This window comes from Lates calcarifer, linkage group LG13, assembly GCF_001640805.2.
Source record: "Lates calcarifer isolate ASB-BC8 linkage group LG13, TLL_Latcal_v3, whole genome shotgun sequence".
Taxonomy (NCBI): Eukaryota; Metazoa; Chordata; class Actinopteri; family Centropomidae; genus Lates; species Lates calcarifer.
In genome coordinates, this window is record NC_066845.1 from 16,893,166 (window position 1) to 16,921,041 (window position 27,876).

The window sequence follows — 27,876 nt, forward strand, 5'->3', positions numbered from 1 at the left end:
CATTGCATGCTCTCAAGTTCATATCAAGCTCTGGAAAAAGAAATTTCTCTCTATATATATTGTTACTGTACACAACAGCCACTTTAAACACTAATTTAAATGTTGCAATTTTCTGTTGAAGTTATGAATGCCTAAATACTGGTGGTGCATACAAAGTTGTGTAACAAACAGTTTTACTTCAATAAACAACTCAATTATTTCAGACAGAAGTACATGTGTGTGTATAGCTCTAGCACTAGCCAGTCTGTGTTGAACAGACTGTCGAAGCAAGGATGATGAGTGGTGTGTAGCTTTCTCCATCTTTTCTTTATTTGCGCCTTGGTTGAGAACCAGCTGTCAACAGCTAAGACTTAAATTGGTCTGGAGTTGCCCATGTCTTGGGATTTTCTGAGGCGTAAATGCTGTCGGCGTTTGCTGAAGCTATGCTCGACCACAGCAAGGCTCTGGCTTCCAGCTCTGCCAGTCATGGGAGGTCTGAAAGACACCACAGAGGACAGAGAAGCATTTATACAAATTGCTGGGTTCTGTATGTCATCTACGACCTAAATGCTTTTGTGATGCATGAGAGTGTTTATTTTAATCCCTCTGCATTTTACCCAACAGGCTCAGCACAGTCATTGAAAGGTAAAAGGATGAGTCGTGATTTGGGTTAGATGGATATACACATCAAATGACAGCCAGTGATTTTCATGCTGATGTTAACGGCCTTTTGTTGCCAATGACAACTGATTGGTGTGTTGGGCTAAATGGCTGATAGGGGTTCATTTCCATTAGCAAGTCATCAGGATACACCATTAAATACCTATCATTTAAAACACTACAGGCATGTTATGATGACATGGCAGCTACAAAGTGTTTGTCCTCTCCAAAGACTTGCATCATGAGTTACAGTACTTTTATCCCCATGCAGCTGTTTCAACTGAAATGCTAGTTAACACCCAATGTTCCAGTGGTGCAAAGTAACTAAGCACATTTACTCATTTAGGATTGTAGTTTATTTAAGTATTTTAACTCAATCGTGTCAGCTAGAAATCACATTTCTATTCAACTAAACTCCAGCAGCCAATGTGTTTTTAATTGTGACCAGATGATCAGTTCATTCAGGTTTAAGGCTTGACCCCTAGGTTGGCAAACCACTGGATTAAAGTGGTTAAAAATATATGAACTACATCACCAGCTATAACAGAAACATTAGGCATCTAATAATGTAGTATAGAAAAATATGTTATAGGAATATGTTACACAGTCGTTGGAAGAATAAGTAATTTTACCTCAATAGATATTTCAGGTAACACCTCTGTACTTTTACCTAAATAGGAGTTTAAATGCAAAACTTTTACTTAAATTATATTTAAGTAAAAAGTTTAAAGTATCATTTAAATATCATTTAAATGATACTTTAAATGATATTTTTACATTTATACACTGGTATTTAAATATAAGTAAAAGATATGAGTGCGTCTTTCACCGCAGCTGGTGAATCTAGAGATGAAAAACCTTTGATATTTTTCAACTCCACTGCTGCAGAGGGGTCAGTGAGCTGTGGTTAAAGTAAGCACTTTAGATGGAGCTGTGGTTGACAGCTGCACCGAGTCAGACATAATAACACAGAAGCACCACAAACGCTGTGACTATCTATGATTTATCAACCTTCTCTCTCTCTTTCTCTCTCTCGCAGACTCTTCTCCTTTATCAGTCTGTCGCTCTGCATCACTCTCCTGTCACTAGCGTTCACCCTCTCTTCGTCTCTCTGCCTGTTCTCCTTACAAGGCTCAAAGTGATTTCCAAGGCGGCGTTTGCTGGACTTCTGTTGCTAATAAAGAGTTGGAGCGCCAGCTGCAGTCTTGGCTGGTATAGATGCTGAGGCCTTGGGGCAACAGGGGTGGGTTGGGGGGGGGGACAACAGCGTGTTCACAAAGCTGGGCCAGATCTCAGAATGCATTTTAACACTCGCCAGTGACTTTCAGGTTCCTGCACCTCTCTTCAGATATTAACTGGAAAACACATGCTGGATATATCACAAACAGACAGTTGCTAGAGAGGAAGTATGGCCAAACAGAGCTCCCATATATACTGTATGTGTGATGGTATGTTAGTTAATGTATATTTTAGCTTGTGTCTGGTACATATCATGGTTTGATGATGATGATGATGGATTTTTTCCCATGAGTCAGGGTTTACATTCTGTACTTAATGTGGATAATTAGTCTTCCTTCATTGCACAAGAACATTAAAGGTTCTGCAAGTGTGGAGAGCAAATACAACACTGTCGAGCAAGACTTAAAATTGTTTGCCAATTACAGTTTGTCTTTCTTCCATTTGCTTTCATTTAAAACCAACAAGAAATGAATTGTGGATTATTAAAGCCCCCAGGGGACCAGTAAATTTACTCACGGGGTGGCTCACAGCTCCTCAAAGCTGGCCGCCGGCTCGTGTTGACGGGGTGCATTTACTGCGCCCTCATGGCTCTTGGACCCATTGTCCTGCCTGCTCTAATGGGCCAAATGAATATCTATCTATTTTATTCATCTTGAGGGTCACAATACATGATGACTAAAGAGTTGCATGTGCGAAACAGACAGAATGAGAGCAGTGATTTGGTTACACAATGAAGTCAACGTATTGTGCTATGCTTTGTAATATGAATCACTGAGCCTATGGGCCAGGAAACAGACAGCCTGACTGTCAGTTTCACTCTCACTCTCACTTTTTCCAGAAGGAAATAGTGCAGACATAGTCCATCTAATCATACACTTACTCAGTCTGAGAGTCAAGGCTCGGGGAATGAGCAGAGGTGTGGAGTCTCTCAGTATACACCCAACCAGCCAATGGAAGTGTTGTTTTCTTCAGATGACAGATTGAGGAGGGTAGTGGTTTGACCTGAAACCAGGGCCAAGCCCCAATTACTGCATTCTTGCACTGTAGCCATTAGCTCACTGTCTCTTAGGACTCCAAATCTCATATTAAGGAATGACATGGAAAAAGTGATTTATAATCAAATAAGATTCTCAAAGACAGTAGGGATTTTCACTCAGTGTAATAATCACCTTCGCTAAGTGTCAAACTACGTCCTCCTTGACTATGATCTCAGATCTCTTTAGTTGAAATCGTTGTTTCCTGGAATTTAAGCACCAGTTAAGCATTTTTTAAAATTTTGTTAAGCAAAAATAATGCAACAGTTTATCTCCCTTTAGGTACAGTACAGTAACTATGCACATTTAAAAAAAAAACTTTTATTCCTTATATGACCCAATGCTGTTGTTGAGCATATGGATGGAAAAAGCCAACGAGGTTTAAGGAAAGACTGCTGCTAATTGCTGTCTGAAATATTCCATGCTGTCTTCTGGATCAAAGTACATTTTCCAAACAATTTGCTATTAGTTTTGGGACAACAAAGCATGTAATTTAATGCGCCAGTATGACCCAAAAGCAAATGTTTTCCTATATCGCATACTTTTCTCTTGCAATTAAAGACTTGAATTTTCTTTTTCAGACTAAAGAACAGCAAGACCAAATCCTAAATCAAAGCAATAAAGTCTTCCTCTACTGTGCCTTCTTGGACTACAGGTGGGTCTGTACTCATGATTTAAATACAGTATGTCTCAATTATTCATTCAGATGTAGAGCCAGAGAGATTTTATCTTGATTGTCGACTCTTTACATATTCTTTGCCCAAGTCTTTCAGGCTTTAAATCATAAGAAATGACCAATGATTTGGAAAAGGTGTATTTTCCTTTTCTCATTCAAATCAAAAACATCCAGTGTTACATGTGTTGCTGTTTCACTTTGGCATATCTTGAGCAACAGCACTCTGTAAAAATATGGTGATCTGATAAATGGAGCCAAAACATTATTTAGAAAGCATAAATCATTTTAAAAGGGAGTGTGTTTTATTTGGATTCAAAGGCTTCCTCTCCTTACTCCTCTTTGCCTTGAAACTCAAGAAAAATGTGAATTATTAGATTGTCCTGTCAGATTGCCCTGGTAAATTCAGCAAAGAAATTTCACTGTGTGCCTCCTACAGTGGATCATGTTGAGTGATCACTGCCAGCTGTGTTCCTATAAAAACCTTGTCTATTTATTTTATATACTGTATTTGTTCTTCATGCTAGCTTTGGTGTGTTAACATATTTCAGAGTGTATTTTTTCAGTGAATATGCCTAATTGTTGTGCCTTTCAGTTCAAATGAGGGAGTATGGTCCAACGAAGGTTGTGTGCGCTCAGATGGGAACATGACGTACTCTGTATGCCTGTGCAACCACCTCACCAACTTTGCCATCCTTATGCAAGTGGTGCCCTTAAAGGTACAACATTTTGGCTACACTTTAAAGCAGCTTTGATTAATATTTTCATATTAATAAATGATAAAATTATTATATGTAACGTGAAATGGGTTGTTCAAATGATGAACTCACAAAGTATCATCACTCAAATCTGCAGTTCCTCTCAGTTAATGTGTTATCTTCTTTCAGCTAATTGTTTAGACTTTAAACCCTACAACTTTAATGTTTTGGTTACTGTATTCATCAACCTCTATATACAGACCCTCTATATGTTAACTGCCCACTGCCAAGTGGCAGACAGACAAAGTTAGCAACTAGCTGATGGGCATATTATAGACAACTGTTATATGCCAACACATTAGCCATATTAGGTGATAATACGTTAGCATTGTGTTTACAGCTTGTTGTACTATCTCAAATATCCAATAGAATTAATTATTATAGGTTTAACATAGGCCTCTTTCACAAGACATTTTGACATGTCAGAGTAGGAAAAATACAAAATGGCTGAATTCAATTTAGCTACTGCAGTTCAGGGTCTTGGTTATTGCTGTATTAAGAGAGCTGGATATGATCTGGCCTCTCAGGTTTGCTATAGCCCAGTGACTTCATTAAAGAGACATCTGTAAGCTGCTGGCAGCATGCCCCGAAATGCAAACAAGGTCAATTATTTCTCAGTGTAATATGAATTTTGTTATCCATGGAGTTTTCATATTTGTAAAACTTTTCCTGGGCCTTAAAAAGCATGATTTATGTGCATAATATCATCCCAATATGAAGGCTATGGCCTGAGTGGGAGTGTATAGGCACGGCCAATGGGAGCAATTTTCAGTTAAGAGGGTGGGCGCCATCTTCAAGTCTAGCATCCAGTTCTTATAATAATCCATGATTTTGGTATTTTGCATGGCTCACAGGGACACTTGAACAGAATGAAGCCATCATTAATGTTATTAGTAACACCTGCGCTTTTCCTGCTGTGGCAAGTTTAAATGTCTGCTGTGAAAAGGGCTTGCTGATGATTTTCACCACAGAAACAGTGAACTTCCAACTACTTCTTAGAAGAAGTTTAGTTCCTCTATGCCAGTGATATTCAAAAGTGCATCCCTCCCTGTGTGTCTTTGTCACAAAATAAATACATTTGTAGTAACGTAATTGGAGAGGAAGCAATGGTTTACCACACAGTAACCCACCATCCAGAGGCCCCCACTGCAGCCTTTGAACAGTTTATCGTTCCTCCCTATAGGTCAGTTGTAAGCAGACCTACACAGTCACAATGTTGGTTTCACTGGTGGTTTTATACAGAAGTACTCTGGACAGCCATGATTAAATGTGGTTCTTTTGGGTCGCTGCACAGGTCAGTGGTCCATTCCTCAAGGTCCACAGTCTCACAAGAGACCAAAAACTGTCCCAGTGAACCATCCTGCAGAAACTGTCCTTTTAAAGTATCTGAGATGACATTCATTCTCTTCTCCTCTCTGAGCACTGTCCTGCACAGTATTTTATATTAATTTATTATTTATCTACATTTAGGGCAATTTTGAATGCCAATCCTGTGCACACAGTCACCACGGTCTAACTCTTTGTTATTTAAGAATATGTGTCCTGGGAGTATGGCCAGCATCCACGATGGCTTCTTTAAATAGAGAACTTCTTATTGCTGCTAAGTGGGCCAGTGCTGTTTTTAAGGAGCAGAAGTCTATTTGATGCTATACTTTCCCTTAGCCACTCTTTAATTAGTGGCCTGCCTTATCCCTCAGCTGCAAGGGAACATCCCACACATCCCTTTTCTGGAAGACTGAGAATCCTCTGCCCTCGTAATGACAAGGCACATGTGAAGACAGTTAATGGAGAATCAAACCCAAACCCTTAAAATAGCCTGAGCTCCAAAACAACATCAATGCACTTGGCCATATGCATTGCCTTATGGACAGTACATATATATATATATATGTGTGTGTGTGTGTGTGTGTTTTTATCCCAAAATCATAAAAAATAAGTATCTGTATGTAAAATGTGAGAATAGTGGGCATATATGAATTCTTACTATTGCAAAGAGTGACTTGTGATTCCAACTTCAGTGTTTAATCTGTAACCCTGGGGGGGGGTTAGCCATTTTGCTAAAGCTTTATGACGGTCACATAGTCTTGCCCAGTCCTCGAGAGAAGCCAGACTGAGAAATACTAATGAGAGTTGGTATTGTGTTCATCATCATAAACTCTACAGGGCCCCTTTGAATTTCTTGGCTAATGATACAGGTGGAATGAAACAGGCTAAACTGGCTTCACATGTGCGTTGGTGGCACGATGTACCAACCCACCATGTAGACAAAATAATAATGTTTTTACATGTTGTCTTGTCTGTTGTTGATGGTGATTTGTCTCTACACACAGCTAACTGCTGGCCACCAGGTGGCACTATCAACCATTGGTTATGTTGGCTGTTCAATTTCCATCTTCTGCCTTGCCATCACTCTTGTTACCTTTGCAGTCCTGTCGTGAGTATCATCAAGATTTACACAAACTTTTTAAAATATATACCACATTTTTTACTTCTACTAATGTGTTCATTAATGTGTACTGTACATCTGTGTTCAAAATATAGTGTGCTCTTATTGCCAAAGTACCATGGTGAGTTAATTTGATGTTGTCCTGCTTTCACTCTGCAGGTCAGTGAGTACCATCCGTAACCAACGCTACCACATACACGCCAACCTGTCCTTTGCCATCCTGGTGGCTGAGATCTTGCTGCTCATCAGCGCTCGCTTTGACCCAGGCACGGTAGGTACACAATACAGACTATTCTGTCGATACAAATAATCTGATGATTGTTGGAATAAATACTAAGAAAAAAGTAGTTTATGTAAGATGATGTAAGAGGCAAACTATGGTCTAAAACTGTAAAATATAGAACTACAACTAAATGATAAAAATCATGAATGATCGAAAATAAACATAGCGAATGGCAAAATGCTTTTTAACAACATAGCATACACAAATAACTATGAGAAAGAGAATGCCTTGATGGTTAAAGCCTGATTCTGTCCCCTGTTCCAGCTGCCTTGTAAGGTAATGGCTGTCCTGCTACACTTCTTCTTTCTGAGTGCCTTTGCCTGGATGCTGGTAGAGGGCCTCCACCTCTACAGTATGGTGGTCAAGGTGTTTGGCTCTGAGGGAAGCAAACACTTCTACTACTATGGCATTGGCTGGGGTAGGTCTGCTCAGTAGTCTTTGATTACAATAGTCAGATGAAAACCATAACACAGATACTAGTCTTACGTCAGTAATGCATTCCTTGTGTGATTTTCTTGTTTGTTATTTAAGGACTAAAGTATGTCATTGTGTTTTATTGTCCCAAACTTGACCCAGTGTTGTGCCTCGCCCGTATACCAGGCTGTTACTGTGAATATGATTCTGGTATTTTTTTGATTCACCTTACTGGTCAAGTATTATTTGTGGCAAGTAAATAACTATGACCCTGCTTTTGGGGCCTGAATCTGCTTTCAGTTACATTCCAGCATAACAATTGCCTCTCCTGATGTCAGTGAACCAGAGTTGATGGACAGATAAAAAGAACCTGGGACATACGTTTACTGTCTTTGGCTGCTGGGGAATGCATAGTCTCTACTTCACATGCTGAACCCATTAGTGGAAAAACGATCCCCTTTTTATTACTTCCTTTCTTCTGGCCAGAGTAATTTTTCATTTTGTGTGGCCAACTGCAAATTATGTGCTGGAGACTTGTCTGACACTCAGAAGTATAGCTGTTATACATAAAAAAGTAAATACTCATTTTATAATGAATTGCTTCTGCTATTAGCTGTGATAAAGGCTGTTGACTACTTTATCTTTCATTTCCTCCCACAAAAGTAAAAGTTTCCTTGTAGTATAGTATGGTAGAAAACTTTGGGCTTGGCAAGCCAAAAGAATGAGGCAGAAGAATAAAAAGGAAATGAGCAATTAGCAGCACAGCAGATGAATAAAACCACCACTGGGTTTAAAAGTGTACGCAAAGGCAGGTGTCACTGTGGGTGGAGTTTACTATGTTGGACAATATAACAAGTGTCACACGCCACAAGCCTGTCTGTTAAAATTAGCAGAGGCTTATGTTTGGATGACACTGTGGAAGTCAAAATACCATATGTTTTTTTTGTTATCGGTATTTGGGATACATCTGTCATAACCTGCATGTCTGTGGTCTTGGTCAAAGCCCTTTAGGCCTCCTAGGTTGTTTTGAGATTATTAATAAATCACCCTTCTGAGCCCTGCCCTGGTGATAGAAGAACATAAGAGTGTTGGTAACTTGTATTTATTGCCAGCCCTGTGGTCTCGGCTACAGCCCCAGACCTAGGTCCATGTGAAGACCTAAAGTCCTCAGGTTTAGTGTGTGACTTGATTTGATTAAATGTAATCTGTGTGCAAGAGCATGTGGACAATGTAATTCACATTCCAGCCACTGGTTTTATGCTGTTCTGCTGATCAACAGTTGGCGAAGGTAATGCATTAAAAAAGTTAGCAATGTGCCAACAAAGGCAAGGAAGAGGAGGAGAGTTACCAAGCAACTATTGATTTAAAACAATGCAGGATTTTTTTTTTAAAGAGTTTTGTACATGTTTTATGAGGAGGGAAATGCATTCAGCATGTTTGTCAGTCCTCAAGCATACACATCATGCCTTTGGCTGAGGAACAGTAAATGTAAACATAATTTTATTTCCCTTTTTAAATATTAATTTACATGAAAACTCCATGGGGCATCTGTAACTGCCTGTTTGGCTGTTTGGGCGACTCCACCACTAAAGCACAATCTTAATGTTATATTGTGTTCTTACCTAATCATGAGGCCTTGACTTGTGTATGGGCCCTGTGTCAAAATCTAGTATTGACTCCCTTCTTTTTTCAGTTCAAAGTATGTTTGTAGTATTTATTGGAAAGTATACAGTTAAGGGTTGACAGGAAAAGAGAGGAGACAGAGAGGGAAGATAATGTCCAATTAAGGGCCCTGGCCAGAATCAAATCAGTCACATTGCACTCAAAGTATATAGTATCATAAACTAAAAGTCACAGTAAATATAATTCAGATGCCACAATATTCTCTGTAGGCACTGTATTTGAACACAAGAGGGTATATAGTGTAAGGATAGTAGGGGAGAATTAAGGAGTGAACAGGGCTCTGCATCGTATTTTTGCCCCAGGGCCCCTCGGTAGGTAAATCCAGTTATGGATACTATGTGACATTAGTGAATGTATAACATGTGTTTTTGTTTTCTTTATGTTTTGTCAGGCTCTCCACTGGTCATATGTATAGTGTCCATGACATCAGCTCTGGACAGTTATGGCGAGGTTGACAAGTAAGTATGACTTGTCCTGCACTTAAAGAAAAAAAAAAATCATAGGCTTATACTTAATTCATTTTATTCCATTAAAGCTTGATGGCATTGTGTGAGAATGACATCGCTTGTGGAAATAAATTGGAAACCACTGTGTTGTTAATGTTATTCAAATGCTTTCAGGTTAACATTTATGACATGTGTCATTCCATATTTACATTACAGCATTATTGCATTTTTGCTGGGAAGGGAACAAAGTGTGATTTGTTTTTTTCTTTTTCTTTTTTACTCTTGCACCTGTCCTTGCTTTTTCAGCTGTTGGCTGTCATTGAAGAATGGAGCCATCTGGGCGTTTGTGGCACCTGCTCTGTTTGTCATTGTGGTGAGGAATTTACAAAAATTAGCATTTGTCATTTTTTTACAGTTCCCCATTTGTTGCTTAATTTGATTGACAGATGAATCTGTATTCACTGTAAGCTTTTGTTCTATTCAAGGAGGAGACCCATACAACCATTTCTCCTGTGCCACTGTGTGTTAGATGTTTTTAATCTCCTTTCTGATTTCCAGGTGAACATAGGCATTCTGATATCTGTGACCAGGATCATATCTCGAATCAGTGGAGAGAATTACAAGGTTCATGGAGATGCCAATGCAGTCAAGTGAGTTTATTTGTTTTCATGATCAGACCAATACTCTTTCAGTTATTAATTTTTGTTCTTTTAGTAAAGGCTAATATAAACTTGCTTTGTTTCAAGGCTGACTGTAAAGGCAGTAGCTGTGCTCCTGCCTATACTCGGCATTTCCTGGATCTTTGGTGTTCTTGCTGTCAACACACAATCCTTGGCATTCCTATATATCTTTGCTGTCTTCAACTCATTACAAGTAAGTTCCTCACTACAGGATCATTTCTTTTCTAAATTGCTAGCAGTCATTTTGTGAATTTCCTCTTACAACATTTTTCCTTTTCTCTAGGGGTTCTTTGTTTTCTTATTTCACTGTCTTCTCAACTCTGAGGTATGGCACTAAACATGTTGATTATGTGTTTTAATGAATTCATTTTTGATTTGTCATGTCCTGTGGGAGAATTATTCACACACCCACCACCAGAATTTAATTTGACTGTAGAATCTAGAGTAGGATGTTGTTCTCTGTTGCGATCCCATTTTCTGGTTTAGAGTGATACTGTAAAAATAGTGTATTTGCGCATTCCTTGTGTGGTTCAAAGGTGAGGTGGCATTTGTCACCATTGAATGTTATGGTTTTACTTCTTTCTATAGGTCAGAGCTGCTTTCAAACACAAAACCAAGGTGTGGTCTCTCACCAGCAGCTCCATCCGAAACATCAATGTGAAGCCCTTCAACTCTGACATTGTGAGTGCTGCTGTTAAAGGTTAACTTAAAAAAATAAAAAAGCAGTTCTCCTCTTGACCACCTGAGTCTAACTCTGCCCTTCCCATCTTCTAACCTAGATGAATGGAAACAAGGAGGGAGTGACTCCCACCAAGATGAACACATGGGACAAAAGCACCAACTCAGCCAATCGTATCGACCTCTCTGCCGTATAGAACCACAGACGGCCATTTCTGTGTGTGGCAGGACAGCAATCTCAAGCTCGCTAGTGTACAGTGACAAACACTGTCAGACACACAGAGTATTCTCCCTCTATGTTATGTAATGAATTGGATATTCATCCACTCCAGAGAAAGTGGTCCCAAATGAGGTGTTGTGTAGCTGAATAATGGCTTCACATTTAAAGACAAACAGACTCTAAGGACTGTGCCCAATCCTTGCTTCATAAAAACATATTATGTTTCCAAAATCAAGAGCAGGGATTTTTTGAGGAGAAGGTCAGTGAAGTGACATAAAGTCTTAAGATCCATGAGTGTAGTTCAGGGTCTGGCAATGACACTCTGTGTAGTGGAGAGTATTGATTTTCCTGTTGCCTGGTCCATCTTTATCTTGCAGTTGATTTACTAGTTGGCCAGAGTTTATTTAAGGGAGTAGTTCAATTGGGAAATTCACTTATTCGCTCTCTTGCAAAGAGTTACATGTGAAGATTGATACCACTTGTCATATATGGAGGGTAAATATGAAACTACTGCCATCAGCTGGTTCATTAAAGGAGCTATTTCTAAGTTTTGCTATCATTACATAGCTGACATTAACAACTGTTACTAATGTACTAACTAGTCCAGGAGAAACTTTGCGACTTTAGCATCAAACTTCATTCCTTTACTTTCCAAGAGCTGTCTCCAGCAGTGGAAAGCAACACCAGTGTTGTGCTTCTAGCTCCACCACTTCTTTTCTTACACTGAAGTTAACATGCTAACCAGCTAGCCTTGGCCCAACTGGCCCATTTCATCACTTTCCAATTCCAACTCACTGTAGTGTCCAGTCTACCCTGAAGAGGTAACACTGCTCAGCGGGCATATTATAAACTCTTGTATTGTAAATGCAACAATGGATGAAGCCACATTCAGCAGAAGAGAAAATTTACAAGCTTAAGCTTTGGAAATAGCTAGTATGGCACTGTCCATAGGCAACAAATTCTGCCTACCAACCGTCTTAAGCTCAGTAATTAACATGTAATATCGCCTTTAATCAATCTGTACAAAATACAAAGTGTAAAAATAACATTTTGGTTGTTGGTGGCTTTACAGTTATGTGCCAGACTAGCTTCACCGTTTCCAGGATTTGTTTACAAGGCTAAGCTAACATCAGCAGTAGTGTCATATTTAGCACAAAGACATGAGAATTTGTGTTTTCATCTAACTCTCGGCAGGAAAGCTAATAAGCTTATTTTCTAAAGCGTCAAACTTATCCCTTAAATCACAGTGATACCATATGACACGCAATTTGTCTAACACAGTAAAGTAGTGCAATTACTTGCAGAAAATGTAACAATTTGAGATAAAAATAAGTATTTTCAGGGTATGGTTGGGTACAACTGCATAACCTTGGATAGAAAAAGAACAAGGGAAGAAGCATTCCTTAAATATAGTGTTAGATATTTTTCTTAAAAACAATGACATAATGGCTTCACCAGCTGTTAACAGTATTAATCATCACAAAGGGCAAATTTCAAATTTTACCTGAATGAATTTCTTCAAGATTCACCTGATTCATACAGCTTTACTCTAGTTTTGGGGAAAGTGCAACCCAATAACTGCATAATAACAATGGATGAAGTAGCAGTGAATTAGACCATATGCAATTCTGATGTAACGTATTTATTTATTTTGTGATTCGGAGTTCTTTATCATGTCTCACAGCTCAAGTGTCAAGTGTCACAGCTCAACAATCAGTATGTTCTCATGTTAAATTCTGTGTTTAAGTGTTTTCTCTCCTGAAATGAACTGACTGGTATATTTGCAGTACCTCACATCTTAGTAAGCTGCGGTGTGTTATGCTTTTCAAGGAATGGTGAATACTGGTTGTGTTTTGGACACAATTCTGTGAAGTTTCATGGTGTCTTTATCTATTTCTGTTCCAAATTTCTTTTACGTTTTCATACATTTTTGTACAACATATGAAATGAAATACATTCTACAACAGAGGGACTTGATAGGGTTGTTGCTTTTTTTTTTCTTAACATACTGTGAGAATGGAGGGAGATGGCACGTTTTAAAATGTCATTGATCTTACACTGTAGCAACATTAAGTTTCCAAAAACAGGATTTACTGTAAGTCACTCTGTGCTCACTTTTCATGTCAGATTTAAAGTTAAATAATTCAGTATTTCTAAGCTTGTATATGGCCTTCAATGATTGTTGTCTAATGGTACTATGGTTTGTGCTTCCAATTATCTTTATTAAAAAATGTTTATGACAAGAAATCAGTGTCATCTTTATTACATGATTCTCAGCATCATGGTCACATTTGTACTGGCTGGCATTTATACTATTTAGTGTAAATGTGTGTGTGTGTGTGTGTGTGTGTGTGTGTGTGTGTGTACATGTGGATTACAGTATTACTAATCCATGTTTGGTAAGAATGACTGTGCAGAATACCAAAACCTGAAACTCACCATCAAGGAGACTGAAATGGAAACATCCTGCATTATGTAAACAACAAAACTGGATTGAACAACACTAGTTTATTCTTTAAACAAACAACGAATTGGCAGGTGTCTTTAATACTGTTGTTTCTGTTACGTTTAGGTGGTTTGATGGATTATGAGACTCTACGCCCCTGTCATAAATGCTTAAATTAATTGTGTGCAGACACAACATACAGAGCACAATGTCTAAACAGCCTACAGAACACAAACACTTCCTTTGAAGGTGTCCTGATGGCCTCCTTCATTTGAATGAAGGCTTTTTCCTGTTTTTCGGGAGGAACTTTAACTAGGCCTCGGGGCAGGTAATACTCATGAATACATACATAAACATGTTAAGGTAGTGGAGCAGAGATGGGAAAAAAAAAAAAAGCAAAAAATGCATTGTGAGGCGAGACTCCAAATAAATAACACTAGCCACCGTAACGCTACTTTTAGAAATTAAAAATAAGCCTTGGCCAAATTAAGACATTGAATTATGAGTTCACGAGGTGTCCCTGAAGGCGCCATCATCAAACAGCTGCCAGTCTGTTTGCGCATGCTCGCCGTGAGATATGAATAACTCCAGCAGATGGGTAGAAAGGTGAAGAAGACAACAATATCCGAGCTCAGTTTCTGGATACTAACAGCGTTTAACAGCACTACTGTAACTTTTTAACCTCTACCACTTATAGAAAGGCGACAGGAGCTCATTGGAATCGTTAAACACAGCGGGTCGCTAATATTTTGTTTACACACGTTTTTTTAAATTCCTGCGCACGTTGCTTTAACTATTTCTGTTGACAGAAACTTTGTAAAGTTGTCCTCGACGTTTCCTTCGATTATAAATATTGTCATGTGTGAAGACTATAGTTGTTAATGAATGAAATGGGATTTACCGGCACGAGGGACGCGTCGTGGGACTGTACGTCTGTTTCAGTTGGAAAATCAGCCTCCTGAGTCTGCTCGGATACTATAACGCGTTTGTTTTTTATTATCCATGGAGTCTGTTGGGAAGTTTGAGTTCAACAGGAAAGACCTGATTGGCCACGGTGCATTTGCAGTCGTGTTTAAAGGCAGACACAAAGAGGTAACTTTAATATCTGAGACAAATTTGGATTTGTCTGGTCGTTGTAAGGCTCTGATTTTAAAACAAACTCCTTTTTTTTTTTTTTTAGAGACGTGACTGGGAGGTAGCTGTAAAGTGTATCAACAAGAAAAACTTGGCCAAATCCCAGTCTCTGCTTGGTAAAGAAATCAAAATATTAAAGGTAATATCACTTTTTATTGCAATACATTCTGTTTCAGTCTCTGTGTACCTTAAACTAAATAGTTTTTCTCGCCTCCTCCAGGAACTCAAACATGAGCACATTGTTAGACTTCTTGACTATCAGGTAAGAGAGGCTGGTATTTTCTTTTCACCTCTAATACACACGCAATATTGTAGACTTTGCAACCACATGTTACAAATGTTGACATGTTACCGAAACATGGGACGTCATTTGCTCATGTGGTACAAATATGGCCGTCGGATATTGTAGTTTTTTAGGAGCTAACAGGCCTCGGTAGCCTGAACTGGAGCTGTAGTTTATGTTAAATAGAAGCTTTTTTAAAATAAGTCCAGTAAATAAATAATTCTAAAAGAGTGAAATTGGGTATACACCTGACTTTTGAGCAGTTGGTACTGTGTCCTTAATATATGATATTGATTTGTCTGTAGGGTGTGTCACCGTAAGCTATAGAGTACATAAATACTCATAAAAACAAGTCACACATCACTCAGGACATTAACTGTTTGCTTGGATGTAAGTTAGCATGAGTGTGTGTGCTTTCCTCTTCTCACCTTCCTGACACCTGCCAGACATGGGATCACCATTTCTGACAGATGGCAGGGTGTAACCGGTTAAACAATGGCTTTTAAGACAGAGTATCATCACCCAGGAGGCACGCAACAACATGCAAGGATAATGACTTTAGACAGAAATGTGTTCATTTACCTGGTACCTGAACAACCTGTGCTCTCTGTTATCTGCTTCAGTGATATTTATTACATCATAATAGCCACAGTGGGTTTTTATACACTTCCTAAGTATCACTCCGATACACACCAGCTTTAACTTAGTGATGTAAAAGACAAACAAGATGCAACCCGCTCCCACACTTTTCATTCCAGTCACGTGAGACTGACACCCTTAACTTCTCACCTTTCTACCCCACCCCATCTCACCTCACTGCTCTGTGACTTCTTCCAGTGGTGACACATAAGGCACCAAGTTCAGGAGGACCTTGGGTGATTTCTGGGAGGTGGGGGGGTGGGGTGGACAGGCATCATGACAGGGTATAGTTTCAGGACCCTGATAAGCCCCCTGTAGTTTTAGGGCCAAGAATTTCTAGAAGGGCTACTGGTGATGGGCCAAAACAGAGTCAACTCAGTCTAAGAAATGAGCTGGTGTCACTTGTTGTGTAACCTGGGGCACAGCTGCTGAGATACATTGATTTATTGTTGGTATAAGTCTTAAATCCTAAACTCTCTACATGAAATATATGTGATGTATTTATTAGCAATCATCAAATCAGTGTAAAAGTCACTTTAAATGTGATTCTTAGCATTGGTGTATTTCAGTTACTATTCTGCTGATAATTTTTATAAATTTTTATTTATCATTTTATCTTATCAACAGGAAATGGGAGGATGTGTGTATCTTGTCATGGAGGTGAGCTGTGTTAGAATTGGTAATGGTTGGTCTGTTTTCATGTGGAGATGCAAATCACATTTACCAATAAGGTGGCATTGTCAAAGCCTCCATTAAGACTTGTCTTTCATGTCTTTTCAGTACTGCAATGGAGGTGACCTGGCAGAGTACCTTCACTGTAAGTAGAGCTTAATATAGCTCACATCTCACTGCTGTAAAGTTTTCCATTTCACTTGTGGTCAAAGCATAAAGGGGGACATTGACACCAGTCCTCACTGTTGCAAGAGAGTGTCAGTCTCACACTTGTAAACATGTTTGGAGCAGCTTGCCTCTGTACTGGCAGGTCAGTGTGGCTTTTAAGAGGCTTGGCTAAGCTTTTTCAGTGTTTTGAAGGAATAATAGGATTTTGAAAGAACAACGATAGAATTCAGGTTTAAAGTTCCAACAGGTCAGTGGGTAAATTATCGCTAATACTCACAAGTACTTAACCCAGATAAAATGAAACCCCTTACGTAGAGACTAGTACAAACAAAAAGGCCAGAATAACTCCCAGCTGTTATTTTTCATGTCTCTGGCTTTCAGTGTGCCTTGATTCTTTTTTCACTGGACTGTCACAGTGAAAAGTTACCCTGCTTCAGGTTTCAAGACCTGTTTCAAAATATGGTGACACGGTTGAGGGTATGGAGTTGATTATTCCAAGCTAAATATATCTCATTGGTGTCAGTGTGTCTATTTAAATGCTGATGTAGAGCGATGGGCTAATTCTGCCATCATGCCAGCGTCTCTTATTTTGAAGACTGGCCCATCCAGCTATTTGCAGCACAACACTCAGTCACACTTGGCAAGGTTCACGGAGCACCCACATGACCTCACCCATCTGTCACTCACTTATCCCCTGTGCTCCGGTGGAAAAACACAGCAGCTAGAAATACTGGATGCACCAGGAAGGAGGGGGTCGCAAGCGTGTCAAGACGGCGTTGACATTCATTTCCAAATGAAGCCTCATCATAAACAAAATTCTCTTCCATGAATTATAACAGCAGTGACGCTGATGTGATTAGACATGTCCATCTCCATCTTACATCATATTGCAGTTTCAGAGTGTGAGAACAAACAATGAAATCTAGTTTTTAAGTAAGATCAAGGGCTGCAACTAACACATTTTTTAGCTGGTATTAATCTGTTGATTATTCTACAAATTAATCATTTAGTCCACAAAATGTCAGGAAGTACTGAAAATTTGCTGTTACAGTTTTCCAAAGCCAGAGGTGACATACTCATATTTTTTACCTTGTCTGATCAACAGTCCAAAAAGGCCAAAGAAGCTGAAGCCTGTAAAACTTGTGTTTAATCTATTAACTAATCTGTGTGTCTTTCATTGCTAGTAAGATCTTTGATGTGAAGTGGACATAAACTGGTCATTTACATGCTGATAGACTACAATAACCTTGTAACCAGCTTTTCTCAAATGTTGAAAGAGGGTTGTTTGTTGTATATTTCATTTTATATTGAATAATGATTTGAAATGATAGTAAGTTGCATTATCACAGTCCCACAGAAAGATACTTAGACAAGGATAATATGTAGGGAATAAATGCAGACAATGTGTTTTTCACACGTTTCTCCACCTCTATATGCATACATACCATACCATCTACATACCATTCAGTATGATAAACTCTCTGTATACTGCCATGCTGTCTTCCTCCTCCTGTATCATCCCATATCATATTTCATCCCTCTGATCCACAGCTAAGGGCACGTTAAGTGAAGACACCATCCGTGTTTTCCTGCAGCAGATTGCTCAGGCCATGAAGGTCCTGCAGAGCAAAGGCATCCTCCACAGAGACCTCAAACCACAGAACATCTTGCTCTGCCACCCAGAGGGCCGCAGGTCCAGTTCCATTAATACCTGCATTAAGATAGGTAATGATTTGGCAGACTAAGCAGCTGAAGTACTAGAAGACCTGAATGTATAGTATGTCTGTGAGGATGCATAATGCATACACAAATACTACTGAACACCCCTGACCTTACTTCTCTCACCCTCCAGCTGACTTTGGGTTTGCACGTCATCTCCAGACAAACACTATGGCAGCCACACTGTGTGGCTCTCCCATGTACATGGTGAGAATTAAACTCTCTTACTCTGGTCTCCTGTGCCAACAGTGTCACCATTTCTCTAATCTGTAAGCTGTGTTTGTCTGCACACAGGCTCCCGAGGTCATCATGTCCCAGAACTATGATGCTAAGGCTGATCTGTGGAGCATAGGCACTATTGTATACCAGTGTCTGACTGGAAAGGCACCATTTCACGTGAGTGGCACTTAAGAGCACAAACACATGCAGATACAAAAAAATGTAGCATTGCTCCTTTTTAGGTGTTCAGATAAAAAGAACAAATGTTTGCCTGCGGTCTCTTACATAATCACAAATACTCATGAAATTGTTTTGCTTTAGTTCCAAGAGAGGGCAGACTCATGACTGTCAGCACAAAACTGGACATGACGCATCCCTTTCACAACACAGAGAGACAACATGAGACACATCTATTAAAAACCACCTGCCTGCTGGGTGACACTGTCCCTAATATCCAGTGTTGTTAGTTGGAAAATGCTGGAACAGCTTGACCACTTGTTAGGAAAGAGTCTTGTTTACGGATTGGTGGGCTGTGGGAGGGGGGCATGCGGAAATTGCCGCGAACCATCTCACTGAACCCAGAGTAAATATTGTTTCATAACACTGGGTATTACTTACTCACGTGGCTGCTCAGATAAAACTGTCAAATTGTTGCTTGCAGATTGCCTCAGCTGTGATTTATGTACAGACATGTGCTTATGTTTTTTTCCTCATCTTTGGTCCCATCATTTACTCTGAAATCCCTTTTTATTTCCACGTATTAGCAGTTAGGGAAGAACAAACATTGTGTTGTTTTGACCTTTTGTACCTTTTGAGGTTATTTATGTTTCCAGTTTCCTTGAATACATTTTCCCTGAGAATGAGAGGGAAGATTGACTTCTATTTCTGCCAGGCAGGTCAGTGAGTTGAGATAAGTCCAAGGGTCAGTGTGAAGTTAGCAGATGATGATGCTTATGATGGTGTTTATTTAGCTGGCTTAGCTGGCATCTCCAAACATTCCACGTTGTTCTGGGTGGGATCATCAAACACTGACATATTGTTTCTGTTTGGATTATGCGCACTTTGACACAACAATTTTTTTCTATTTATAATGATGTAGACAAGCAACTTGTCAAACATTTCATTACCATTTATCCAAATGGTTGTTTGTACGGGTGCAGGTGCTTTCATTTACATATGTTTATGTGTGCATGTGAATGGTCAAGTTTAACTCATGTTGTGTGTGTGTCTGTAGGCCAGCACACCGCAGGAGCTCCGTCTCTTTTATGAAAGCAACAGGACCCTGTTACCCAGGTTAGTACACCTATGAATGACCTCCCACTAAGACACATATATATTGTATATACACAACATGTGCCTGTGTATGATCGGAGGGGAGTGTAAACAGACATCACAGGGAGATCTGTCTTCTCTGTTTGCTGACGAATGACTGACATTAATCTGCCCTGTGCTCGCACATATGATTGTGTATATGTGAATGACATTCAATGTGCATGTGGATAGTTTACAAAGCAAATGCCACCGCACACAGGCACATGCACATGCACATTCACATTAGCACTTAATAAATCCACAAGTTTCATACCACTACTAAAGATAGTTCAGATGGGGAAAGAAACTGATCCAGACACCTGACAGGACTGATCATCTAGAACATTCTCAATCAGCCACTTGCATACAGTTGATATTAGAAATCCAATAAATGTGTAAGGCTAAATGAAGTGCCCTGTCTATGATAGCCGTTGTCCATTTGTAATGTGAGACTCTATGTCATTGCCTTGATATTAGTAAAAAAAACTCTTGGCTGTTTACAGTCATTTTGAGCACTGAATCCAGAAGTTGGACATGGAAAGTATTCAAAGGCATTTATGGATTGTTTGCCCACTGTTTTCATGGTGTACTTTGCCAGCCTGTGTATGGCTCGTGGCCATGCTTATCTTTTTCAGTGATAAAGCCGGGCGATAAGTCAGGCCCTGTTTGTGTATGAGGAGGCATGGGTTGTTGTTTTCTTGTCATTCTATATATAACCTGCTCCGAGCTGCCAGTTTGTGGCCTGCACGGCTATCATTTTCCACATGACCCACAAAGCTCAACACAGACATAAACACAAGCAATACCAGTCTATACTGACTCTGAGGTTTTGTACTGAAACCATAAATTGGACTAAAAATTCACATATTTTACAGCTCACTCTGAGCTTATGCAACACAAGTGACCTAAATATTATTTCTTTTAAGACTACATATATCAGCAACAGAATGCAAACACAGTGACCACACTACAGCAGCAAGTTAAAAATATTGTGTAGGCTACACATACATCACACTGTATACAGTAAAGCTGCATGCAGAAAACCCACTGAATGCTTTATCCCTCTTCCTGGATGTTATTCCTCTTGTATATTTGTTCTTCTGTGTTTTGATTTTTCCATTTATATTAATAACAGTGTTATTAATCAAAGATAATCTAAATAGGAAACATTTATGTTTTCCCAGCATCCCAAAGGAGACTTCTAGTAACCTAAGACACCTGCTGTTGGGGCTGCTGCAGAGAAACCACAAAGAGCGGATCAGTTTTGGTAAGCCCCTGCCTTTTAATATTCACTACCCTTTCTCATAATTTGATTTTGGTAAGTTTCTCTGACATCTAAATCTTTACATATGCAGATGAGTTTTTCCACCATCCTTTCCTGGAGACAAGCTCATCCACAAAGAAATGTATGTACTGTTTCTTATTTGTGTCAGTATCTATGTATGTATCAGTATAGGTGCTATTGCCAGAGTCTTAACACAAACACATTTATTTGACAGGCTCTCCAGCTCCCATGCTCTCCTACCCCAGTTCAGGCTCAGGCAGTTCCTCTGGCAGCTCCTCCACATCTCATCTGGCCTCACCTCAAGTATGTACCATTTTGTGGATTAATGGAACAAAAAACACTTGGTAGAAAATGTGAAATGTAAATGTCTTGTAAAAGAAATACTAATAGTGTGTTTGTTTCTCTGTAATTTGGTCAAACCATCCTTTATCTTACACTTACTTAGCATTCCGATGGAGAGATTCACCGAATCCAGCTCAAAGCTCAGTACTCTCCTACACAAAATACTGCTGGCTTCCTGCTGAAAGAAATAGCCAATCAAGACAGTAGGAACACCTCATCTTACGCAGAGGACTATGTCATGGTGCCTGCCCAGTTTCCCAGTAAGACCTCTGAGCCTCACTCTCACTCTATAAATATCAGAATTTTTTTTGTTTTTTTCACACTAGCCCATTACACGCTTATTTATTTGTTGTCTGATTATTTACTTACTTACTGCTTTGTAGGTGAATATACATGTGAAGTGGATGTTGAGTCACCAATTGAGAGTTGCCTTATATACAGTGGGTGAGTTGCGCACAAACAAAAGAATAGACTTGTCACGTACATGAAAACATTCTTTTTTTTAATGACAAAGATCCTAAGTTCCATTCATGTCATTTGTCACTGTTACAGGTTCAATAATATCTATATCTTAGTATCAGGCGATTTTACTGGAGCTAACAAATTAGACTTAGACGGACTTTATTGATCCCTTTGGGATGACTCCCTCGGGGAAATTACATTTCCAGCAGCAAATACAGGCAGAAGATGTAAATAAAATAGGAAAGAATATAAATATAAATAGAATTGGATTGAGATAAATAGAATTGGATTGAGTGGTGATTTAAGATAAATATGCAGAGTATACTGGACTGTGTGTGGCATTAACATAAATAATAAATATAGATATGTGCTTTTCTTTACGCTCTATCCAGGAACTCACTGCTTACTGAAAGAGGTCCTGGGCCTGCAAGAAAGACACCTCCACCTTCTCCCCTGGTACACTCTCCCTCCAAGCCTGTTAGGTAAGAGAAAGCCAAGCAGGTTTAGATTTTGGTGGGTTGAAGATGGATAGAGGATTGGGATTTATCTATCTCATGTACTACTACATGTGAATTAATTTTATTAAATTGACCTACTGTTTTCTTCTGATTCACAAAATCATCAAAAACGCTCCTAACTACTCATTCCTTTGTGTCTAATTTCTTGGCTTCCTCTTTCATCCGCGCAGCAATCCTGTTGAATTTGTTGGCTGTAACTGCAGCCACTCTGTGCCCATTCCTGTCCCAACACAGATCCAAAACTACCAGCGTATGGAACAGAACCTGCAACCTGTCGGCGTGCATGGTTCCACCAGGCATGTACAACCTCTCAGCTTGCCTGTGAATATTCTCATTTATCCAGGTCATAGTTATCTCATAGAAGTTGGTCAGTTGGACCAGTCCCAGCCTGGTCAGATGCGAACACGAACTGATGAAGCCTCTTGGATGAGAGGTGAAACATCTTCTTAGACTACAACTAAGTCCAGTTGCTTTCGATTAAACTTCCTTGAGATAACCTCTCAGCTTTCTTACCCCTGCACCCACTCCACCTCAGTGTATTGTTATTTTCTTCTGCCTTTGTCTAACTATATCTCATGTTATTTAGGGTGACACTGTGCTGTGCAGGCAGCAGTGGTGAAAGCTCCCCACAATGTGAAGGCTGTGGGGCTCCAGGTCCAGGATTTGTCCTCAATTCCCCAAGGCTGGTGACTGGAGGAGCTCAGCCACAGCAGAGCTCCCCACTAGGTTGGTATCTTAAGCGGCTTTTGCTTTACTTATCTAGGGAATGTTTTCTTCTTTTGCAGTCACTCTCTTGGTCACATTCATACACTTGTTGCAGACTTTTAGGGCCATTTGGGTGTCAACAACCATCTGAAATATGTCATGTTCAGTACATTGCTGGAGTTGTTTTGTGGTGATGTGTTTGTGTGTAATTGATTTTCTCTGTACCCACCTTCCCTCTGTTTGACTCACCTACTTGTATTTAGGCTTTTTGACAACACCCATAGAGCATAGAGCATGCCTCAGCTCGTTTCATTCAGTCTTAGCAGTGTTGTTATTAAGAGCAAAAATGTTCTAGTGAATACTAATTTTATAAATGTGCCTAATTCACTAGTTTTGCTAATGATTTAATGTCTGTAATCCTCTATAATCTAGTGGGATCTACCCCAAAGTCCTCAGAGCAGACTCTCCCATTCAGCACAAGAACTGGACTTCTCACTGGCTCTCCTGACATGCAGGACATCTCTAGCCCCAAGGTCAGCTTCTGAAACATCTATATTATTATCATTATTATTATTATTATTGACATTTTTGTTTCATAATGCACGTAGCACATTTTGCTTCACCTCCCTTCAGAACAGCAAAAGTGACTGGTGACTAATTCTTTACACTTTCTGCAAGGGCAATGATTTATAATAGAGCAGCTAGAAACTCATACAGTTAAATCCAGTTGCTCTGAAATCAAACAGTACCTAACTGTACGGTGTTCATGGTATCAATTAAATTAGGTTTCAACTTACATTTGCTTTTCAGCAGGTTCAGTCAAGAATGCCAAACCGGATCAGGACAGTCCCAGACCTGCAATCTCTAGACACAGCTCCCACTTCCCAGACCAACCACAACAGGAAATGTGCCATTAAAAAGGGTCCTTTTAAAAGGTGAGAACATTGTAATATTATTATGATTTTAACAATAATTGGTAAAATATGCTAACATCCTGCAAAATCATAAGGCATTGAATGGAATCTGAATTTTTATGTGTTTATGTCAGTAGGCCACATATAATTGAGCCTGTCATTCATGTGAAAACCTCCCATTTAGCACCTAGAGATGTCACACAGTACTGAAGATATGCCATCTGATAAATTATTAAATACTCAGGATGGTGTCTGTGGCTGTATTGAATATCCAGATCGCTGAGCACAGGCAGGCTATCTGACATGCTACTGAAGGCGGCCTTTGGAGCTCACCTTTTTGAAGAGGGAAATGATGAGAGCCTCAACTGTGAGAAAGGCATGGACATAACAGGTACCAGTACAAAGTAGTACAAATAGGAGCACTCCTATTTCTACTGATAGTGTTTTTTGTTCACCAGTATTAAAGACTATGAAGCTGTTGTTATAGTGACAGATTGGTAAAGATGGGTACATATTTCATAGCTAAATGTAGTTCGGTTTCTACAATCTAAAGTCATACAAAAGGAATAAATATATACTACTGTTTGCAGTAGTTACAAAGTGCCCATTTTGAGTTACCTACTGCAATGACTGTAGCTATGGCATTTACAGGGCTGCAATTCAGCTGGACTACATTTTCCAAGGATGTCCTATCCCTTTGACTTTAACTCTTCTTATTTATTCCTACAGCTCCCCCTACTGGTAACAATAGAGGCTTTCAGTTCTCAGACAGCCCACCCCCTCCAGTCTTCACTATGGGTTCTCCTTCCAAAGGAAGTTCTCCTCCTGATACCATGGTATCAAGGATGCTCGCAGGTAGGTGTTCTGACTACTCAGAATATTGACTTCATGATGATGGCTTTCATTTTTAGCCATGATTTTAGCTTGTAGGAGGTTTTGAAGAAGTCCCTCAAATAAGAACTATTTATGAGTGATCCAATAAGGCAGCATTTTTATTATGTACTATTTTCTTTAGTTTGAGTTCATTTAAACCAATTCAGAAAATTAATAAGGTGTAATTATCCAATAAGAGTCTCTCAAGCATAACACAAATACTGAGTGCTTTTCTTAACCAGGAAAACCATTTGGAGACTGGTTAGATAAAAGAACAAACTCTGATTGTTGACATTTAAGTTATAGTGGGCTGTTGTACCAGTTCATTACATTGTTTTTAAATCTAAATAATTATAAAACACATGATAAGTAGCCACCTGGCTATTGTAGTTCTAAAATGTGTTATCTGTTCTGCTCTTTTGATTACTTAGATTTCAGCTGTTCAGAGTTATCCTATATTTGTCCTAAATGCAGGCTCCCCCAGCTACATTAACTCAGCCTGGCTACTTAGCAGTCGCCTTCTCCAGAGAGGAAGCCGCAGAAACAGTGAGACTGAAGCCATGGATGCTACTCCACACAGCGGTCTGGTCTTTCACCCTCCAGAGCTCGCTGAAGATACACTGATGGAGGTAGACAAAAATACTATGATGATGCTGTGAGGTGAATCCTCCAGGTTGTCATAGGCATGATGTGCATTTGCAGACTAACATAAAATAGACAAATTCAGATTAACAGTATTTTATTGTTTCTTTTCACAGCAGGCTCATACAGATGCCCTGAGTGACCTGCGTTTCACCTTTGCTTTTGTCCACTGTGTCATGGAACTGGCTTCTTCTAAAGACCCAGGGCTGGATGCCATCAGCAGTCCTGATGTTTCCTTTCTGGAGCAGAGCTTGGTGACAGATCAGATTAGCCTTCTGAGTAGAGAATGGAGGTGAGAGGCGTGGAGCTTTTTACTTTTCCTCAATATGCACAGTAGCTCTCTTTAAGTGTTTGTGGAAATGACTTCTGTTTCTTATGTGCATATTCAAGCTATGCAGAGCAGTTAGTGCTGTACATGAAAGCTGAAGAGTTTCTATCATCTGCACTGCACACTGCTAAAGAGGATATCAAACAAGGCAGACTCCTTCCCTCTGCTACAGTCAAACAAGGTGAGTCCAATGACTTCTGGTTTTGATTATTAAGCAATCACCTTTTGTAGGTTGAAGCTTGATGGTAAGGGTGAGTTCATATATCAGAATAATAATACTGTACTTCCTTTGTGCAGTGATCAGGAAGCTGAATGAACTGTACAAGAACTGTGTAACATACTGTCGCTCCCTCAACGACCGGCTGCAGACCTTCTTGCTTGATAAACAGAAGCTAATGGACCGCTTCAATGGACTCACAGCAGAGAAACTCATCTACAGCCACACTGTGCACATGGTGAGCTCACCTCACAGCAAGAGATGATGATATTCACTCTACATCAAATTCCATCCCATATGTGTCCAGTATGCACCTTTAGCTTAGCCATAATGTATGTGCTTTTATTGCATTCAGGTACAGTCTGCTGCTTTAGATGAGATGTTCCACTATGGCACAGCATCAGTCCAGCGCTACCACAGAGCCCTTCTGCTGATGGAGGGTCTATCCCGTGTCATCACAGAGCAAAAGGACATTGACAGCATAGATAAATGTATGTAGCAGCACCATGACACACAAACCACAAAACAGTAGCTTGAAATGTTGGAATCAGTTTTTAGTCTAATCTGAATTTTCCAATCTCTTTGTTGTTCTCAGGTAAGCAGTGTATTGAGCGACGCCTTTCTGCTCTGCAAACTTAACAGTATCCATGAGCTCTACAACTGCACTCAGAGCCACTGGATTATCTTGCCTCATCCATTTCACCTCAGTGTAGATGGATCCTCCTAGACTGTCAGTACACACAAGCACTTTGATCTTTCTTAAGGGAATTGACCACTGGAGCACCTGCTCTTATCCCACCACCCAGTCTGTAATCTTTACATAAATGCACAGAAAAGACTGGAAGTCCTATTTTGTACATGTTTTTGAAGAAAGATTATATTATGATTGTTTGAATACTTTGATCAGGTAAATTGTTGTCAGTATTTGTTTTGTTTTGTTACATACTGTATATGTTAGTGTTAAATGTATGTTTTATGTTTTGCACATAGAATTATCAGATGAAATAATAACTGATTTTAAATGTGTTTTACTTGAAACAAGGATTATTGGCTTTTTTTCTTTCTCTCTTTGAAGCATTTGTGTTATATGTACAGTGAAAGCCACCAGCCATAATATTCTGGATGAGATGACCAAATATTACCAGTGTGTAGCAATACTAGTTAAACTGTGCCTGGTGTTTGTTGTACATTTTTTGTCACAGGATAGCTGTGGCTGTAAAGGTAGTGACAGTATGTTTTAACCTCATACTGAATAATTGTCTTACAGTCATGGGATTGCAGTAAGTATATTTTATATTTGAATGAGATTTTTGTTGAACAACAAATTGATTGGGGCAATGATGTGCTCAGTCATGAGGTACTTTAAGTGACATTAACTGCATGCCACATTTCTTATGTTTATCTGCTGTTTGTGTGTATGTGTGCCAATTAGTTTTATTCTTCAGCTGTGCATATTTTGATTAATGTAAAAAGTAAATTTGGGAATGAATTTGTATAATATTTTTTTGTGTGATAGTACAGTAGTTTATTACAATTACATATTCACTATTTTGTGAAAATGTTAGTGTTTAAACAGAAGTTTGTTAGAATTTATCAAATTGCCTTTTCTACTTTTATGACTGCAAGTCAGATTTGCAGAAAATGAATTGTTACACACTGTGTGATGACAATAAATCATATTTATTGTTAAAACTTTGGGTTCTCTTCTGTTTCAGCTTGCTTGCTAAATCAGTATGTCTTTAGTTTGCTTTATTACCTGCAGGTTTAAACATTGTCATTATAATTATACCTGACACTGAATTTCAG

General features: G+C 39.3%; 2 protein-coding genes and 1 long non-coding RNA gene across 6 annotated transcripts in view; 2 read left to right on the forward strand and 1 right to left on the reverse strand.

Moving 5' to 3' along the window:
• The window catches only part of adgrd1 (adhesion G protein-coupled receptor D1), a 29,620-nt gene extending 16,180 nt beyond the window's left edge, over positions 1 to 13,440 (forward strand). For both annotated transcript variants that reach the window (XM_018669582.2, XM_018669581.2), the window contains 12 exons: positions 3,494 to 3,567; positions 4,181 to 4,304; positions 6,674 to 6,777; positions 6,949 to 7,060; positions 7,337 to 7,490; positions 9,561 to 9,627; positions 9,922 to 9,988; positions 10,174 to 10,265; positions 10,362 to 10,488; positions 10,579 to 10,620; positions 10,884 to 10,976; positions 11,075 to 13,440. In XM_018669582.2, the coding sequence (XP_018525098.1) occupies positions 3,494 to 3,567; positions 4,181 to 4,304; positions 6,674 to 6,777; positions 6,949 to 7,060; positions 7,337 to 7,490; positions 9,561 to 9,627; positions 9,922 to 9,988; positions 10,174 to 10,265; positions 10,362 to 10,488; positions 10,579 to 10,620; positions 10,884 to 10,976; positions 11,075 to 11,170 (1,152 nt within the window). In that variant the 3' untranslated portion in view covers positions 11,171 to 13,440. The remainder of the gene's footprint in view (positions 1 to 3,493; positions 3,568 to 4,180; positions 4,305 to 6,673; positions 6,778 to 6,948; positions 7,061 to 7,336; positions 7,491 to 9,560; positions 9,628 to 9,921; positions 9,989 to 10,173; positions 10,266 to 10,361; positions 10,489 to 10,578; positions 10,621 to 10,883; positions 10,977 to 11,074) is intronic.
• LOC127143168 (uncharacterized) lies at positions 286 to 18,140 on the reverse strand. The gene is made up of 2 exons (XR_007814408.1): positions 17,997 to 18,140; positions 286 to 474 (listed from the first exon to the last, which is right to left on the reverse strand). It is a non-coding gene; the product is annotated as an uncharacterized LOC127143168 (long non-coding RNA).
• ulk1a (unc-51 like autophagy activating kinase 1a) lies at positions 14,211 to 27,762 on the forward strand. Of its 3 annotated transcripts, none has more exons than XM_018669665.2 (27): positions 14,211 to 14,731; positions 14,820 to 14,912; positions 14,994 to 15,035; positions 16,323 to 16,355; positions 16,476 to 16,512; positions 18,087 to 18,260; positions 18,388 to 18,461; positions 18,549 to 18,650; positions 19,708 to 19,766; positions 20,969 to 21,051; positions 21,140 to 21,190; positions 21,284 to 21,372; positions 21,515 to 21,671; positions 21,795 to 21,855; positions 22,266 to 22,355; positions 22,562 to 22,687; positions 22,978 to 23,117; positions 23,529 to 23,629; positions 23,907 to 24,031; positions 24,286 to 24,401; positions 24,740 to 24,865; positions 25,358 to 25,512; positions 25,642 to 25,817; positions 25,916 to 26,034; positions 26,151 to 26,308; positions 26,426 to 26,561; positions 26,666 to 27,762. In XM_018669665.2, the coding sequence occupies exons 1-27, from the start codon at positions 14,642 to 14,644 to the stop codon at positions 26,707 to 26,709; spliced, it is 2,757 nt and encodes a 918-aa protein (XP_018525181.1). In that variant the 5' UTR covers positions 14,211 to 14,641; the 3' UTR covers positions 26,710 to 27,762. The 3 variants fall into 3 exon arrangements, with proteins under 3 accessions (XP_018525181.1, XP_018525182.1, XP_018525183.1); XM_018669666.2 differs by having other exon boundaries at positions 25,645 to 25,817; XM_018669667.2 differs by having other exon boundaries at positions 23,910 to 24,031.
• The last annotated feature ends 114 nt before the right edge of the window (positions 27,763 to 27,876 follow it).

What these genes read in the sequence shown, in the direction of transcription:
- ulk1a (XM_018669665.2), top strand. Translation starts at nt 14,642, where the DNA reads ATGGAGTCTGTTGGGAAGTTTGAGTTCAACAGGAAAGACCTGATTGGC. An exon ending in CTGAAGATACACTGATGGAG is followed by an intron (nt 25,513 to 25,641) that starts GTAGACAAAAAT and finishes TTCTTTTCACAG; the next exon opens with CAGGCTCATACAGATGCCCT. An exon ending in CATTGACAGCATAGATAAAT is followed by an intron (nt 26,562 to 26,665) that starts GTATGTAGCAGC and finishes TGTTGTTCTCAG; the next exon opens with GTAAGCAGTGTATTGAGCGA.